Here is a 13756-nt window from a genome sequence, read left to right as displayed (position 1 = left end):
GAAAAAAATCAATTTAAATGACCTAAATATGCTGTTTGCATGTTGATGAGATTCCCAAATGTAGAGGAAAATGTTCATTTTGCAATATATTTAAACTAGTGTGGAGAAGTCTTTCACTGTCTGTATGGTGAATATTATGATTAGCAGATTAGCTTAGCTGAGCAAAAGACAACAATGAAATTGGTTTTGCCCAAAGCTAACAAACTCCCCCACTACCTTAAAAACTAACACATCTTATTTGTTTATTCCACAAAAAAGAACATCAATACTGTAATGAGGCATGACAAGTGATGCTTAGTGGTAATATTATTCCCACTGAACAGAGCTTGGTTGGCTACTTAGTCTCTGAACTAAGCTAAGCCAGCAGGCTAGCAGGTGTTAGCTTATCTTCTCATCTAACTGTCAGAAAGAACACAAATTAGCAGGTGCATTTCCCAAAATGTTGAGCTTGTTGTTTAAATTTGATTCAGTGATACTGTTTGTCAGGACTTGTTTTCAGTGAACGGCGAGAAAACATAGAGTAATAGTTAGTCTGTTACCACAAATTAGACAAGAAGATTCCCATCAGGAGCAAAAGATGTGAGGCAATTAGCTTAGCTTAGCATAAAAGACTGGTAACAGAGGGAAATGGCTAGCTTGACTGTCCAAATGGGCCAAACCTGTGTGGTTTTCGAATTTTGTCTGTGATTTGATTTAGAAACAAGACATAACGGACAGAGCTACGCTATTGTAGTTGCTTCCTGCTGCTTCCAATCTTTATGCTAAGCTAAGCTAATCACCTCCTGGCTCCAGCCTTACATTTAATGCACAAACATAAGAGTGGTATCACATCTTCTCATCTAACTTTAGGCTTAAAAAGTAACTATGCCTGCTCCAAAATGCAAAACTATTATTTTAAATTACAAATAGTGCAAGATATAATAATGTTCCATCAACAGCTTGTCGTTTTCTACTAAGCAGTGATATTTACAGAACTTATTACTGATGTCTTGGCACGAGTTTGACAAATTAACAATTTAGAAGTTGAATCAAATGTACTAAGCTAAAATTATGCATGAAAAGCAAGATATGCAGTTTTAAGACAGTTCTCCAGTTTATAGTAAAGTTAAAAAGAATAGACTGAGGATTTGGTATGTTTTCTTGAGGGATAAAACATCAAATGTTAACTTAAAGGAAATAAAATGTTTCAGCCTGATATTTCCACTGCAGAGCGCTTGTTCTTCTGTGAGGATATAGCGGTTGAAGGCTATCAGATACAGGCTTTGAATTCCGTATCTTTGTGCTGTGTGAGGTAAAAATGCTGAAGGACATTAAAGGTAGCTTATCGTCAAGGCTCCTCCTTCCGCTCTGGCCGACACGTTTCAGTTTTCTGTGAAGGCTGGATTGTCTGCCTCCTCATCCAAGCTCACAACTTGTCTCTGACAGAACAGCAAAGCAAATGGATGTTACATATTTAAACTAGTGCAGCTTCTATCTGCTCATTGCAACAAAATAGTTTGCTTTTATCTACTGTATAAGCGGGAATAAATTTTAATTAATTCCGATATTGTAGAAGTAACTCCTGTCAGACTTACTTTTGGGTAGGAGTAACCATCAGGGCTGTGGCTCCTCCAAATGTGCACTTGGTCCTCTGTGGTTTTCTGATAAACGGGGTTATCAAAGTGAATTGTATTGGTGTTCTTCAACCTGTAATTCCTCCACAGCAGAACACCTCCAACAGCCACCAGACAAAGGACTGCTATTTGATAGAGAGAGATCCAGAGAAATGTGACACATGATTACTGGCTGTTATTATTTCAAATAGCTGATTTGTTCTGAGTAGCAGCAGCTGCTAAAACAACTTACCCAGAGGTAAGACGATGTAAAGAGCTATCGGGGTGCTGGAGGCAGTCTTGGATATGGCTTCTGCAAATTTATGCACGACATCTGCACGGAAGGTAAGCACAGCAATGTGAGTTAATGATACATAGAGCCGATGTGCATGAGGGCAGCCAGTCACAGGGCTGAGAGCAATGCACTCAGCAAAACAGAAATGATCTTAAACATGCACTTTGGCAACTTGCCTGTAGAGGTGAACAGAGGCTCTGTGGTGGTCTGGATGGGTTCAAGCTTCTTTGGTTCAGGTGTTGTGGTTCTGACTGGAGGCTTTGTGGTTTGCAGCACTGGCTTAGCGACGGTGCTGGTGATTATGACAGGCACTGGGGTGGTGGTGCGGACCTGGGGTTTCGGTGTGGTACTAGGTAGCACTGGCGGCCGACGAGGGGGGCGGGTAGACGAAACTTGAGGTTGCTCAGGAGCTGCAGTTGTTGGCACAGCTGGTAATGTATAGAAACAAAGAAGGATGGCTTGAGATAATGAAAATATTCTATTCAAAAGACAGGAATGACTTTGTTATGACTTTGTTTTCTGATTTTCACCATTTACATACCAGGCACACATGTCCTCATATCCCTGGCCAGCATCATGTTGTCTGGACAGACGCAGGTATATTTGGGAGGATGTCTGCCCACTTGAGGAGCTGCCAGGCACAAGAATTCACAGCCGCCATTGTTCACCCGACACCAGTCCCTGCCTGCAATGGAAAAAACAATTGAACTGTTTTACATCTTTTGAATCCATTATCAACATTATCAGTTTGACATTTTGGTAAATGCGCTTACTTCTTGCTGAGAGCTTAATGAAAGGATTGCTACCAGTCCAATGTGTTAATGTTAGATATAAGCTAATGAATTATGCTACAAGCCAGTTAGCTTAGCTTGGCACAAAGACTAGAAGTAGGAAGAAAGAGCAAAACCTGACTCTTTCCAGGGGTAACAAAATCTATCTACCAGCATCAAGTGTTGGGTTATAGCAGCCAAGATTGGTCTTGGTCTCGACATTGTTCTCAATACCACTTTTTCAAGGTCACATCTTTGAATCAAATGCATTTTTAATGGTTCCTGTCATTGTATTAGACAAAGACAACTTTGGCTTTTTGTTCAAGACCACAATTGGAGGAAATTTCCTGTGCATGGTCTGGATTATCTGTTTAAACATCATCTCCATCACACGCACTCCAAGAAACTGAATGCTGAAGACAAGAGGAGCAGCCAGAAATTTGGTAATTATTGCTACCTAAACCACAAATGTTAATCTGCCAAACAGTGTCTAAAAGAAAACACATAACAGTCTGTCTATTCTGCAAAGCTTACTAAGTTGGCTGGGACCAACTTAACGTAGCAGGAAGCATAAAGTAAGGCAAGCTAGGCTAACATGCCACCATCACCAGTTTGCCTTCCAACTCTACCTGTCTGTTTTAACTGGCTGGTGGGGAATCCAAGCTGTTTACTGTCATCCCCAAATCACATAGCACATGCCTCATGGCCGGTTAATGACACAAGAGTTTCATGCTTTGAAAGACTTTTAAACAGGTGAAGGAATCTACAACACCACTTTTCAGGTACTCATGTCCTGTGAGGTGGTTTTTCCACCAGTAACACCTGGAGCTGTGTGAGTCTTGGGTCATTAACGTGCCAATACCCATGTAATTTAAAGGTGAGAATAAACCTCAGAATCCCTATCAGTCAGTTAGAACTCAGAAAGCCTCATATAGATGAAAGGTGACACATCTTCACAAACCAAAATGACCAGAAATCTCTGTACAAAAGAGATTTAGTGAGTATTATCCTCTGTATATAAAGTATGTTTCAGGGAGCTGGTTTCAGTGTTGCAATGGCTTACATGTTTCACATTTTGTCTCAAGTGTGTCACACAGTGTGAGACTCATTGGCCCCACATGACCCCTCACAGATATGGTCTCAGTACACTCTTGTTTTGGTCATGACTTTAAGTTGAAATGGTTTTAACTACAACACTACCTGCAGCTGTAAAGCTCATAATTTGCTGGAAATATACAGAAAGTAACCATTTCTCATTTTTTATCCTGTTTCAAGTATATCTAATGAGTTACTTTTATGCTCAAAATGGGATATAAGGAGTGTATATATATATATATATATATATATATATATATATATATATATATATATACACACACACACATATATATATATATATATATATATATATATATATATATATATATATATATATATATATATATATATATATATATATATATATATATATATATATATACACTCTTATTTGGGTTCCATTAGAGGCCTGGTGTATGGAGCCAACCATGCAATGCAATGGAAAGGTGTAGTATTGATGAATCATTGCAGGTATTATGAGATCTTCACCAACTAATTCACTCACACTGTAGTGTTTTAGTGGTGTAACTCTCTTACCAGCAGGTTGCTTAAGGTTATGGTAGAGAATGATGTCGTCTGGTGATGACAGATGCTCCGCCAGCGGAGCGATGTCATCACCCGTCAGCCTGTTTGCACTGAGGATGGCGCTATTACTGACATCTGTCCAGAACACTCTTTCCTAGAAGCACAGAAACAACAATGCTTGATGATCTGAAAAGGTTACATGTGCAGTGAGGAGTTTTGGGATATTGTATTTGGCAGGTCTGGATAGATATCTACCTCGAACACAGTGAGTCCCAGTGGGTGAGCTAGCTTGTGTTCATCGATGATGAGTGTGTGTCGACCACCGCCCTGCACATCGATACTGGAGAGGGTATGCAGCTTAGAGTCCACCCAGTAGAGTCGCTGGTTCAACATGTCTGGGGAGGAAGAAAGCAGGTTGGGGTGGTGGGTGGGGGGGTTAACAGGTCAGACCGGACTGATCACTGGTATTTGTGTTCACATGAAAAGATAAGCAACAACCTGAAACCAGAGAGAGGTAAGTGCTTGAGTTTACCCAATGTGATGCCATTAGGCCACTCGATGTTGTCAGTGACCAGAGCAGTGCGGTCTACTCCGTTAAGACCTCCCTTCTCAATCTTAGCTGGATTCCCCCAGTCAGTCCAGTAAACGAAGCTGAGAAGTAAAAAAAATATTGGAAATGAAAATGCTCAAATACATTGTATACATGCACTTCTACTGGTGCTGTTAGCTTACTTGCTGTGGGGGTCGACCACAATAGCGCGGGGTTTCAGTAAGTTTTGGCGGAATAGAGTTTTGCGGCGGCTGCCGTCAGCAGTGACCACCGAGATAGTGCTGCGAACGCTGTCAGTCCAGTAGAGGTTACCATGGATCCAGTCGAAGGCAATTCCTTCAGGAGCATCAATATCACTATCGATCACTGTACGGTGAAGACTGGAGTCTTCAGCTGAGTCCATCGATGCTCTGAGTTAAAAGTAAAAACAGGCATCAAACAGACGAAAAGTAAAAAAGAAACACACATTTCATTCTGATTTCATTTTTGGTCAAACCTGTAAATCTTCTTCTGGGAGATGTCTGACCAGTAGAGCTCCTTGGTGGCCATGTTCATGTCCAGAGCCACAACGTTCTTTAGACGGGGGATAACTCTTGTGTATTCACTTTTGTCCAGAGTCATCTTTCTGACTTCATGACGATTGGTGAAGAAAAGGTAGGCGATTGTACCTAAAACATCAGAGTAGAAAGGTTTTACTTCTATTATTAGTCTCCTGATTGTTTTAAGTCAAAACAAAATTTTACATATGAACCCTAGCACTGGTTTGGGCTACAGCGAGCTTCTATTAATTTCCAATCCATTTGTGATGTCATGTCACCACAAACTGATCAATGAAACAGAGACAGCTAGCCCTAAGAAGATCATCTACTTTGTGTGATGTGGGATGAACACAGCACAAGGTGTATGAAAGCTGCTTTTCACGTGGAATAACATGAATCAAAAGTAACATTCTGAGGGAATCAGCTAGGCGACATAGGAGCCACTTGAGTGAAATGCAAACTGAACATGGTTTTGTTCTGAATAGATGAATTTAGGATGTCCCCCGAAAGAGGTTTCAGCCCTAGATAAAAGAACATCACCAGCAACAAAATGATAAAAATGGACAATTTTACCACTTTTGTTCATTTGAGTTTCATTTACTCAAGGATTTGTTTATCAAATGTCAGAAAAATAAGAGAAATGCATAGATTTCTGTCAAATAGGGTAACACAAATTTATTGTCTCTAAGTAGACCAGTTATGGTTATTGATGTGTAGAGTTTTTTGAGTCAGGAAAACCCCTGGAATAACAACTGATCCTTTAGAAAAATTAAAATACAATGCACATTGGTTGTATCACAGTTTATATTTCTTAAATAGAAAATGTAAATCCAGTTCTTGTTCCTCTTTCATATGTAGCCAAGAACATTCAATGAAAGTTCATTATTTATTTAGTTATTTCTACTAATGGAACCAGACACATAACATTTGATAAGATTACTCATCATCTGTCAACATCGAACTGTTACATAATAATGAAAAAAATGTGGTGCAGAACAGTGGGAGCTCGTACTCACCTATGGCCTTGCAGGCTTTGGTCGCTGGGTCAACTTGGTAACCCTCCTCACACTCGCATTTGTAGCTGCCCATTTGGTTGATACAGATTTGACTGCAGGTATCTGGGTTGGCGCATTCATCGATATCTGATTTAAAGAAATAAGAGACTTAGAATCAAATGGAGCAAAGGTGAGTCGCTGTGTCCATGAGAATTACGAAAAACATCTTTATCTGAAAGCAGTAGGTGACAGGGACAGGTTTGCATCAGATTAAACAGTTCATTGGCATCATTTGTTAATCAGAGTGAAGTTCATGTTAGATAATAGGACAGTAAGTAGAACATGGATGGTTCATTTTTTTTTGTGCTGTAACTGTGTCAGTTACCTTCACAGCGTTTGGTGTCAGTTAGTCTATAACCAGAAGGACACAAGCACTCATAGCCGATCTTTAGGTCTTTGCAAATATGAGAGCAGCCGCCATTGTTGTACAGGCACTCATTGGATCCTGCAGTGGAAGAAGAAAAGGGTTTGAGCTATGGAACTGCAGACACCCTCATTAAATACATCAAAGCAGCAATTAAGCAGACAGTTATGAATGAGGGGGCCTCTGTACTCACCACATTCCCTAAGAGGCTCATCTGACCAATCCCTGCAATCACGCCTCTTGTCACACACCTTCTCCATGCTAATACACTCCCCACTGCGGCACTTAAACCGGGTTGGGCCCTCACAGTGGATTGCTGTGCATGAAACATAGAAATAAAACAGATAACACAGGCATAGATTAGAGATTCTGCAGTTCATTTGGCTGCCAAAGGTAGGAGGTGTACAGAAGGAGACTCATACCATTGACGCATCCATTTTCATCACTCATGTCCCTGCAGTCATACTGACGGTCGCACTGGCGGCTGCCATGGATGCAAGAACCATCACCGCATTGAAACTCATCAGGACGGCAGGTGGTTTGAGCTATAGGGATGCAGAAAGAGGTGATGATTTGAAAATAATATGGGCAGGTAATGAACAGGAAAAGCAGATGGTGAAGGATTGAGCAATCATACCACAGTTAGCTTCATCGGATCGATCATGGCAGTCAGCACCTCCATCACACTTCCAGCTACCATGGATGCACTCTCCACTGCCACAACGGAACTCCAGGGAGGAGCATGCGTGGGGAGGAGAGGTGGGAGTCTTTGCGCCACAGTTCTGGGGCCATTCGTCCGAGCCATCGAGGCAGTCGACGTCACCGTCGCAGGCCCACAGGCGAGGAACGCAAACAGAGTTGTTGCACTGAAACGATGCGCCGCTGCAGGTGGTGGGCGGGCAGGAGGCCTCGTCGCTGACATCGTCACAGTCTGCCTCATCGTCACACACGAACGAGGACGACACACATTGGCCATTCGAGCAGCGGAACTCCGAGTCTGTGCACTGCCTGGGCGCTAAAACAGATGAGATGAGATAGATTCTGTCAGAGGAATGAAAACTAGCCAGTAGATTCTCGGAGCAATGTCACAAAGCAAAGTGCTTATGATTAGGAAATGCTAAGACTAATGCCTAACTGCAACTAGTCTTTCATTGCCAGACCATTCTCCAGGGCTGACACAGTGCCATGTAGAATGGTCTGTCTGCACCTCATTACTATTCCGCTACAGGAGGCAAAAACACTGGCTCGTTTGTTTTTCTTTAAACCCACAAAATGGTGACATGCAGATAGTAGAAACTGAGAAGAAAGTCATGTTAAATGCTTGGCGAATGGAGTGCTTATACCCGCAAACTACATCCAGCGAGTCAGACTAAACTTACCACAGCTCTTCTCATCAACTCCATTCTCACAGTCGGCTTTTCCATCGCAGCGCCAGATGCTCGGTATACACTGGTTAAGGCGGTCTGCGCAGCTGAACTCTGTCGGTTTACATGTTTTAGCCGCTGGGAGGGAAAATACACAGGAAATGGTAACTGAGTTTGAGTCTTTGACTGAGGGATTATGAGATCTCTATGACAATGTAAACCATATTTATAACCGGTCTCACATAAGATGGTACTCACAGCAGGTACCAGGAAGTTCGTCTGTGCCGTCTCCACAGTCATCTGTACCATCGCACACCCATCTCATTGTGATACATTTCCCAATTCCACACTGGAACTGGTTGGGTCCACATGTTGTGAATGCATCTGTGACAGACAGGTGCAAACACACAGTTCAGCTCAGTGGAAGATTCTTTAGTTATCACCAATCAATGATTCCACTGAAACATTGTTATGACTGCAAATGAATCAGACAAGGCTATAAATGGCTACAGTTGTGATAACAGCTCTGTGGTGCAATCATTTTTACAGGGACTTGCTGATTTTTTAGTAGCATTGCTTACTATCTTTACCATCAAGGTTTAGACTGCTAAAATGGTACATTGCTGATGACATTAGGTATTTGATTAAAAACAAAAATAATGCAATAACTGAAATTTTGACTTGATCACGATGCAAACATGGATAGATATAGGACTGTAAATGTTACTACAACTCATCCTGAGAATATATGAACCAAGTTTCTTCAATAGTTGACCCTCACAGTGGCACTACAAAAGAAATCACAACATCTTCAGTGTTCATCCCCTGGCAATTAAGAATATATCACTTCAGCTAGTACAGTGGTGCCTGAAAGTTTATGAACCTGTCTGACCTAATGCATCATCAGCATTTCACAGAAGTCCTGAAAGTAGATTAAAAAAAATTGTTGCCTGTTGTCATTAGGCTGGAAAAAGTTACCAAAGCATCTCTGAAGAGTTTGGACTGCACCAATATACAGTCAGGTAGACTGTGTGCCAATTCAGGGCCATTGTTATCTCCATAGGAGTGGTCAACAAACATCAATCCAAGATCAAGGTGTGTAACAGTCTGCAGGCCCACAAAGGACTGGGGGTAACGTCTGAGCGACTAAAGGCCTCTCTGACATTGGCTCATGTTAATAATCATGAGTCTACCATTAAGAGAACACTGAACAACAATGCTGCCCATGACACGGCTAAATACAAAATGCTACTGCTCTTTAAAAAGTGCACAAACATTGAATTCCAGCAAAAGAACCTGATTCTGTCTGTGAAACATGGTGGTAGTATCATGGTTTGTATATGTTTATCTTCATCTGGCTCTATGTCAATAATGGAACAATGAATTCTGAATTTTGCCAGTACATTCTTAAGGAATAAGTCAAGACATCTGTCTGTCAAATAAATCTTGAGAGAAAGTGGGTCGTGTTGCAAGACAACAACCTAAAGCATACAAGTCTACCAATGAATGACCAAGTCAAGGTCCCTACCTCATACTGACAGAACCGTTGTAGAAAGACCTGGAGGGAAAAGCTAATGAAAGGAAACCCACCAGCATCACAGAGGTGAAGCTGTTCTGAAGGACAAATGGACTAATTTAGTAAAGTCGATGTTCAGAGCCAATCAAAAGTTACCAGAAACATGTGGCTGCAGTTGTTGCTGCAGAAGGGGGTCATTGAAGCAAAACATGAGATACTTCTGCCACTCACAGATATGTAATTAATAAATGAATGAATAATTGGTTAATTGGGCTGTAGACATTGAGATATTTCACATCAGCCTCTGGGGGGCATGAATGTAAAAAACCAATGAACCTCCTGGTGCATGCTTCCAGGGGAGTGTGAGTCCAGGAGGTAAATACTCTTGAATGACGCACACGTGACTGAACTAACACATGTGTGCGTGTATTTGCTTGTTTAAATAAGGCAGATAAATGGTTGAACTGCAAGTCAAACAGAGATATGTACAGTATCTATGTAAGTAGCCCGGCCTGCTTTTATGAGCCGTTATCAGGGAGCCGCTGATATGGTAGCTTCATAACCACAGTGGCAATCCTATTTTCAGGCATTTATGATCCCTGCCAGCAAAAGTGCCAAAGACACACAGTCACTCCCCCAACCCCCATCTTTAATGGATCCAATGAAGCCGCTGAACTGGAAGAACCAGTTAGACTGTACATGAAAGAAACAGCACTTCATGAAAATGCACTGGAGGCCATTCCTCCCTCCGGCCCTGGGGGCTCAAAACCCCATATGTCCACCTGCTTCTGACAGGGGCCAGAGGGAGGTATTTAACAGTAATACCCCCAGCAGCTCAGCAATTATCATCCTCATAGTCCCATACAGGAAAAGAAAAAACTCGCCTTTACCATAAATTTCTAATTAAATATTTATTTGTTAGCATTTACATTTCCATAGGTGCCCCTTAAGACCTCATGAACAGACGAATCATAAATTATGCATCCCAAAAAAGTATGTTTCAGCTTAGAAAACCATAATGGCCTCATAGTAAAGTCAACCATCCGCGTCATGGTTAATGTTTTAGCAGTTGTTAAAAAAAAAAAAGCGGGAGACGTTATTTCTTTGAACTTTAGCAGGTTAAGGAAATTACTTTACCGCCGTTGTAGTATTTTATATGACTCCATGATTATAAACCGTCATGTTTGGGAGTGTTTAGCTATTCATTTCTTTATGACTCCATATAGAAGGTGTGTCTTATTGCCCTTGCTGTAAAGATTAGAACCGGTTTAATATTGGCAAACTCAGTCGTATCAAAAGGATTTCCTTGAGGGTTACAAAAAAGGAAAGAAAAATGGGACAGTATTCTGAAATGGTTCTCAGGCTTTTCTTTCCCTTGAAAGTGATGCATGCATGGTGGAAGTTTTTCACTTTATCGCTCAGCTATTTTTCCCTGAAACCACTGACATGTTACCCAAATACAAGTTCATGCTGGTTATTTACTTAATAGGCTTAAAGTTCAGACCTTGACAGACTGGACGGAATGACAGCATTATTGACAGATGTGCTTGTGTTTGTCGCCAGTTGTCTGGCATCTGATGTGTTTAGCTAAATGACTACAGTGTCAAAGAGCTCATACCGTATATTTTCCAGTATCTCATCTCATAGTCCAAAAGCGGACAGAAAAACAGATAAACACAGCTTTTGGAAAGATGTATGGCCCCTTTCGTTGGACTAAACCACTAAAATCTGTATCACAGCTACATATTTAGAAGGTTTTTCATTAACAACATCCCCAGTTGCCTTAAAATGACTTAGAAGTAACTCTACATCTAGAATGTGCAGATCTATGAGGTTTCTGTCTAAACTTACTCTCATTACAGCTCAGTACACCAGCTCACCTATAGCAAGTTGCAGTATTTTGATGAATTCAGCTATACAGCTTTGAGACAGAAACATGATAGGTCAAGTTAATACCTCACTCTAGAAGTAACTGGATTGGTTCTATGGGCTTGTTACATAGAAAAATAAGTCTGAATCCATGTTTTTCAGTTTCATCCATGGCATTAAGTGCTTATTTTGCTTATTCTGTGCCTTGCAACATAAGAAAACACCACATGGACATATTCACAAGGTTAAAAACTTGATTTTCACAGGAGGATTTCTCGGTCTTTTGGCTAAGATCAAGTGTAGTATCTGTTCTTGTATATTTCCCCGAAGCGGGATCAATAAAGGATCTATCTATCTATCTATCTATCTATCTATCTATCTATCTATCTATCTATCTATCTATCTATCTATCTATCTATCTATCTATCTAAAATAGTGCATTTTGGCAACACAAATAAGGATTTTCTGTCTAAATCTGAACATAGATGACTATTTCACAACATCTTTGCGACTGGTGTGGAAATGTGAATGGGTGACAACCAGTTCCAACATGTTTCAACACACCATTTCCCAGAACCAGCATACTGGGAACAGGTCTGACGGTGATTGTACAACCCCAAAACTAAAGGAATGCAGCTTCTAAACAATGTCTGTATTTGTGCTGGAGGATGAGTTGGAGGGCTTCCATTCATTTGCGCAGCATTCGGGCAGTTCGACCTCCTGCAAACATGCTGGCTATTGCATCATGTGGGAAGAATAAGTGCACCTGTAATACTGGCTGGGACCCAATTCATCCAACTGTTGGCACTTTGGTTTTCCTTTTCTCTTATTTTGATATTCAACTGATATAAAATGCAAGTGGCGCCCATTTCTGTCATTGTAAACAGCTTCCAAAACCGGCTTTTCAGAAACCCCGCTTGACATCTTTTACACAGACTGTATTCACACATGCTCGAAGCTCATTGGCTGCCAGGAGCTGAGCGCCAGTAAATGAAAAGAGACAAACATGCTGCTTCATTCAAAAGCCGGCAAAGGGGAAGAAATGGTAAGATTACAACTGAAAACTACAGAAATGGAAGAAAAATGTTGAACAAAATATCAAAAGTGACTAATAGAGGGGTCTGACTTTTAGATTACAGCAGAAAATGAGGCTGAGTCGCTGTGGAGGTTTTTTTTTTCCTAGAAATTTCCCAGTGAAAGAAAAAAAGGGAGAGTGGGAGAGATTTGACCTACATTCTGGGAGAAGTGCGCCCTCCCCCCATCACCTTGCATCCGGTGCTGTCAGGGAAGTGGGCAATTTAAACCCAAACACACTCAATACCCCCCATAAATCTAATTAATGATCTGATTTTTTAAACCATATTCCAAGGAAACATCATCGAGTTGGAGCTCAGCAGTTTTTTCCAAATCAAAAATAATGTATAAATTACATAATGTGGTGGAAAAAAATGAAATGCATCCAGGTTGGAACTTACTTGTCTGAACAAGGGAGCAGAAGAGAAGCAGCAGTGAGGCGCAACACGGCAGTCTCATGTTTTTCTGGAAGATGCAGCTAAAAGTCTCTGGTTCTAAGTGTGAGTAAAGTGACTGTTGCTCACTCTCTCCCTGCAGCAGTAGCAGTGAATGTGGTGGTCGTTGCCTCCTCTGCTGCGGTAAGAGATGCTCCTTGCTGCTTGATCTGATGCTCCTGCTCACTGTAACTGTTTGACAACAACATCAGACTCATTTCAATGTGGTCCAGGGTGGGTGGAGCCCTGAGGGGGCCCTGGGAGGGGAGGCGGGCCCTGGAGTGGTGTGATTTCTGAGGCACTCAGCCCCAACAATTGTGAGGCGGAGCTCCCGAGGAGATGGATTTTACTATGAGTTTAACCCTTTCAGATGGACGCATGCATACAGTATCTGGATGTATTAGTTTCACTGGAGCTGCATGTTAAACAGGGGCGTAGCAGGGAGGGCTGGAGGACCTGGATGGAAATACCACGGGGTGGCTCTAAGGGAGTGTTAGAGGGGAAAATAGACACAACATTACCATGACAAAATACACTCTTTTGAGTAAAAAGTCATAATGTTAATTGTGCACCACTTATAGCTCCATCAGTTATTTGAGTTTCACATTATACTTTAAATATAAAACTTAAGGGGTTCTGCAAATTAAATTTTTTTAACTTAAACTTTTACACATTTTCAAACTGAAAATATTATAAAATAGGATATTCATT

At 41.2% G+C, this 13756-nt stretch overlaps 1 protein-coding gene and 1 pseudogene across 2 annotated transcripts; one reads left to right on the top strand and one right to left on the bottom strand.

Moving 5' to 3' along the window:
• Positions 1–217: 217 nt before the first annotated feature.
• Positions 218–13232, bottom strand: ldlra (low density lipoprotein receptor a). 2 transcript variants are annotated; one of them, XM_023266946.3, is made up of 18 exons: positions 13013–13232; positions 8411–8536; positions 8168–8290; positions 7426–7803; positions 7211–7333; positions 6982–7104; positions 6750–6869; positions 6386–6511; positions 5327–5498; positions 5013–5240; positions 4813–4931; positions 4536–4675; positions 4293–4434; positions 2429–2572; positions 2064–2315; positions 1846–1926; positions 1575–1738; positions 218–1418 (listed from the first exon to the last, which is right to left on the bottom strand). In XM_023266946.3, exons 1-18 carry the CDS (start codon positions 13068–13070, stop codon positions 1362–1364), a joined length of 2676 nt encoding a protein of 891 aa, XP_023122714.2. In that variant the 5' UTR covers positions 13071–13232; the 3' UTR covers positions 218–1361. The 2 variants fall into 2 exon arrangements, with proteins under 2 accessions (XP_023122714.2, XP_023122715.2); XM_023266947.3 differs by having other exon boundaries at positions 1575–1735.
• On the top strand, positions 11808–11909 carry LOC111566411 (U2 spliceosomal RNA; annotated as a pseudogene).
• Positions 13233–13756: the final 524 nt, after the last annotated feature.

Source organism: Amphiprion ocellaris, chromosome 19 (genome assembly GCF_022539595.1).
Source record: "Amphiprion ocellaris isolate individual 3 ecotype Okinawa chromosome 19, ASM2253959v1, whole genome shotgun sequence".
Classification (NCBI taxonomy): Eukaryota; Metazoa; Chordata; class Actinopteri; family Pomacentridae; genus Amphiprion; species Amphiprion ocellaris.
The sequence above is the reverse complement of the archived record's forward strand: the minus strand, read 5'-3'. Positions and strand labels throughout refer to the sequence as shown.

Bases quoted from the DNA above. Each gene is read 5' to 3' on its own strand.
- ldlra (XM_023266946.3), bottom strand. From the start codon at position 13,070: ATGAGACTGCCGTGTTGCGCCTCACTGCTGCTTCTCTTCTGCTCCCTT. The intron at 8,291-8,410 runs GTGAGTACCATC...TTTCCCTCCCAG, and splicing joins CGAACTTCCTGGTACCTGCT to CGGCTAAAACATGTAAACCG. The intron at 5,241-5,326 runs GTTTGACCAAAA...CTTTTAACTCAG, and splicing joins TCCCAGAAGAAGATTTACAG to AGCATCGATGGACTCAGCTG.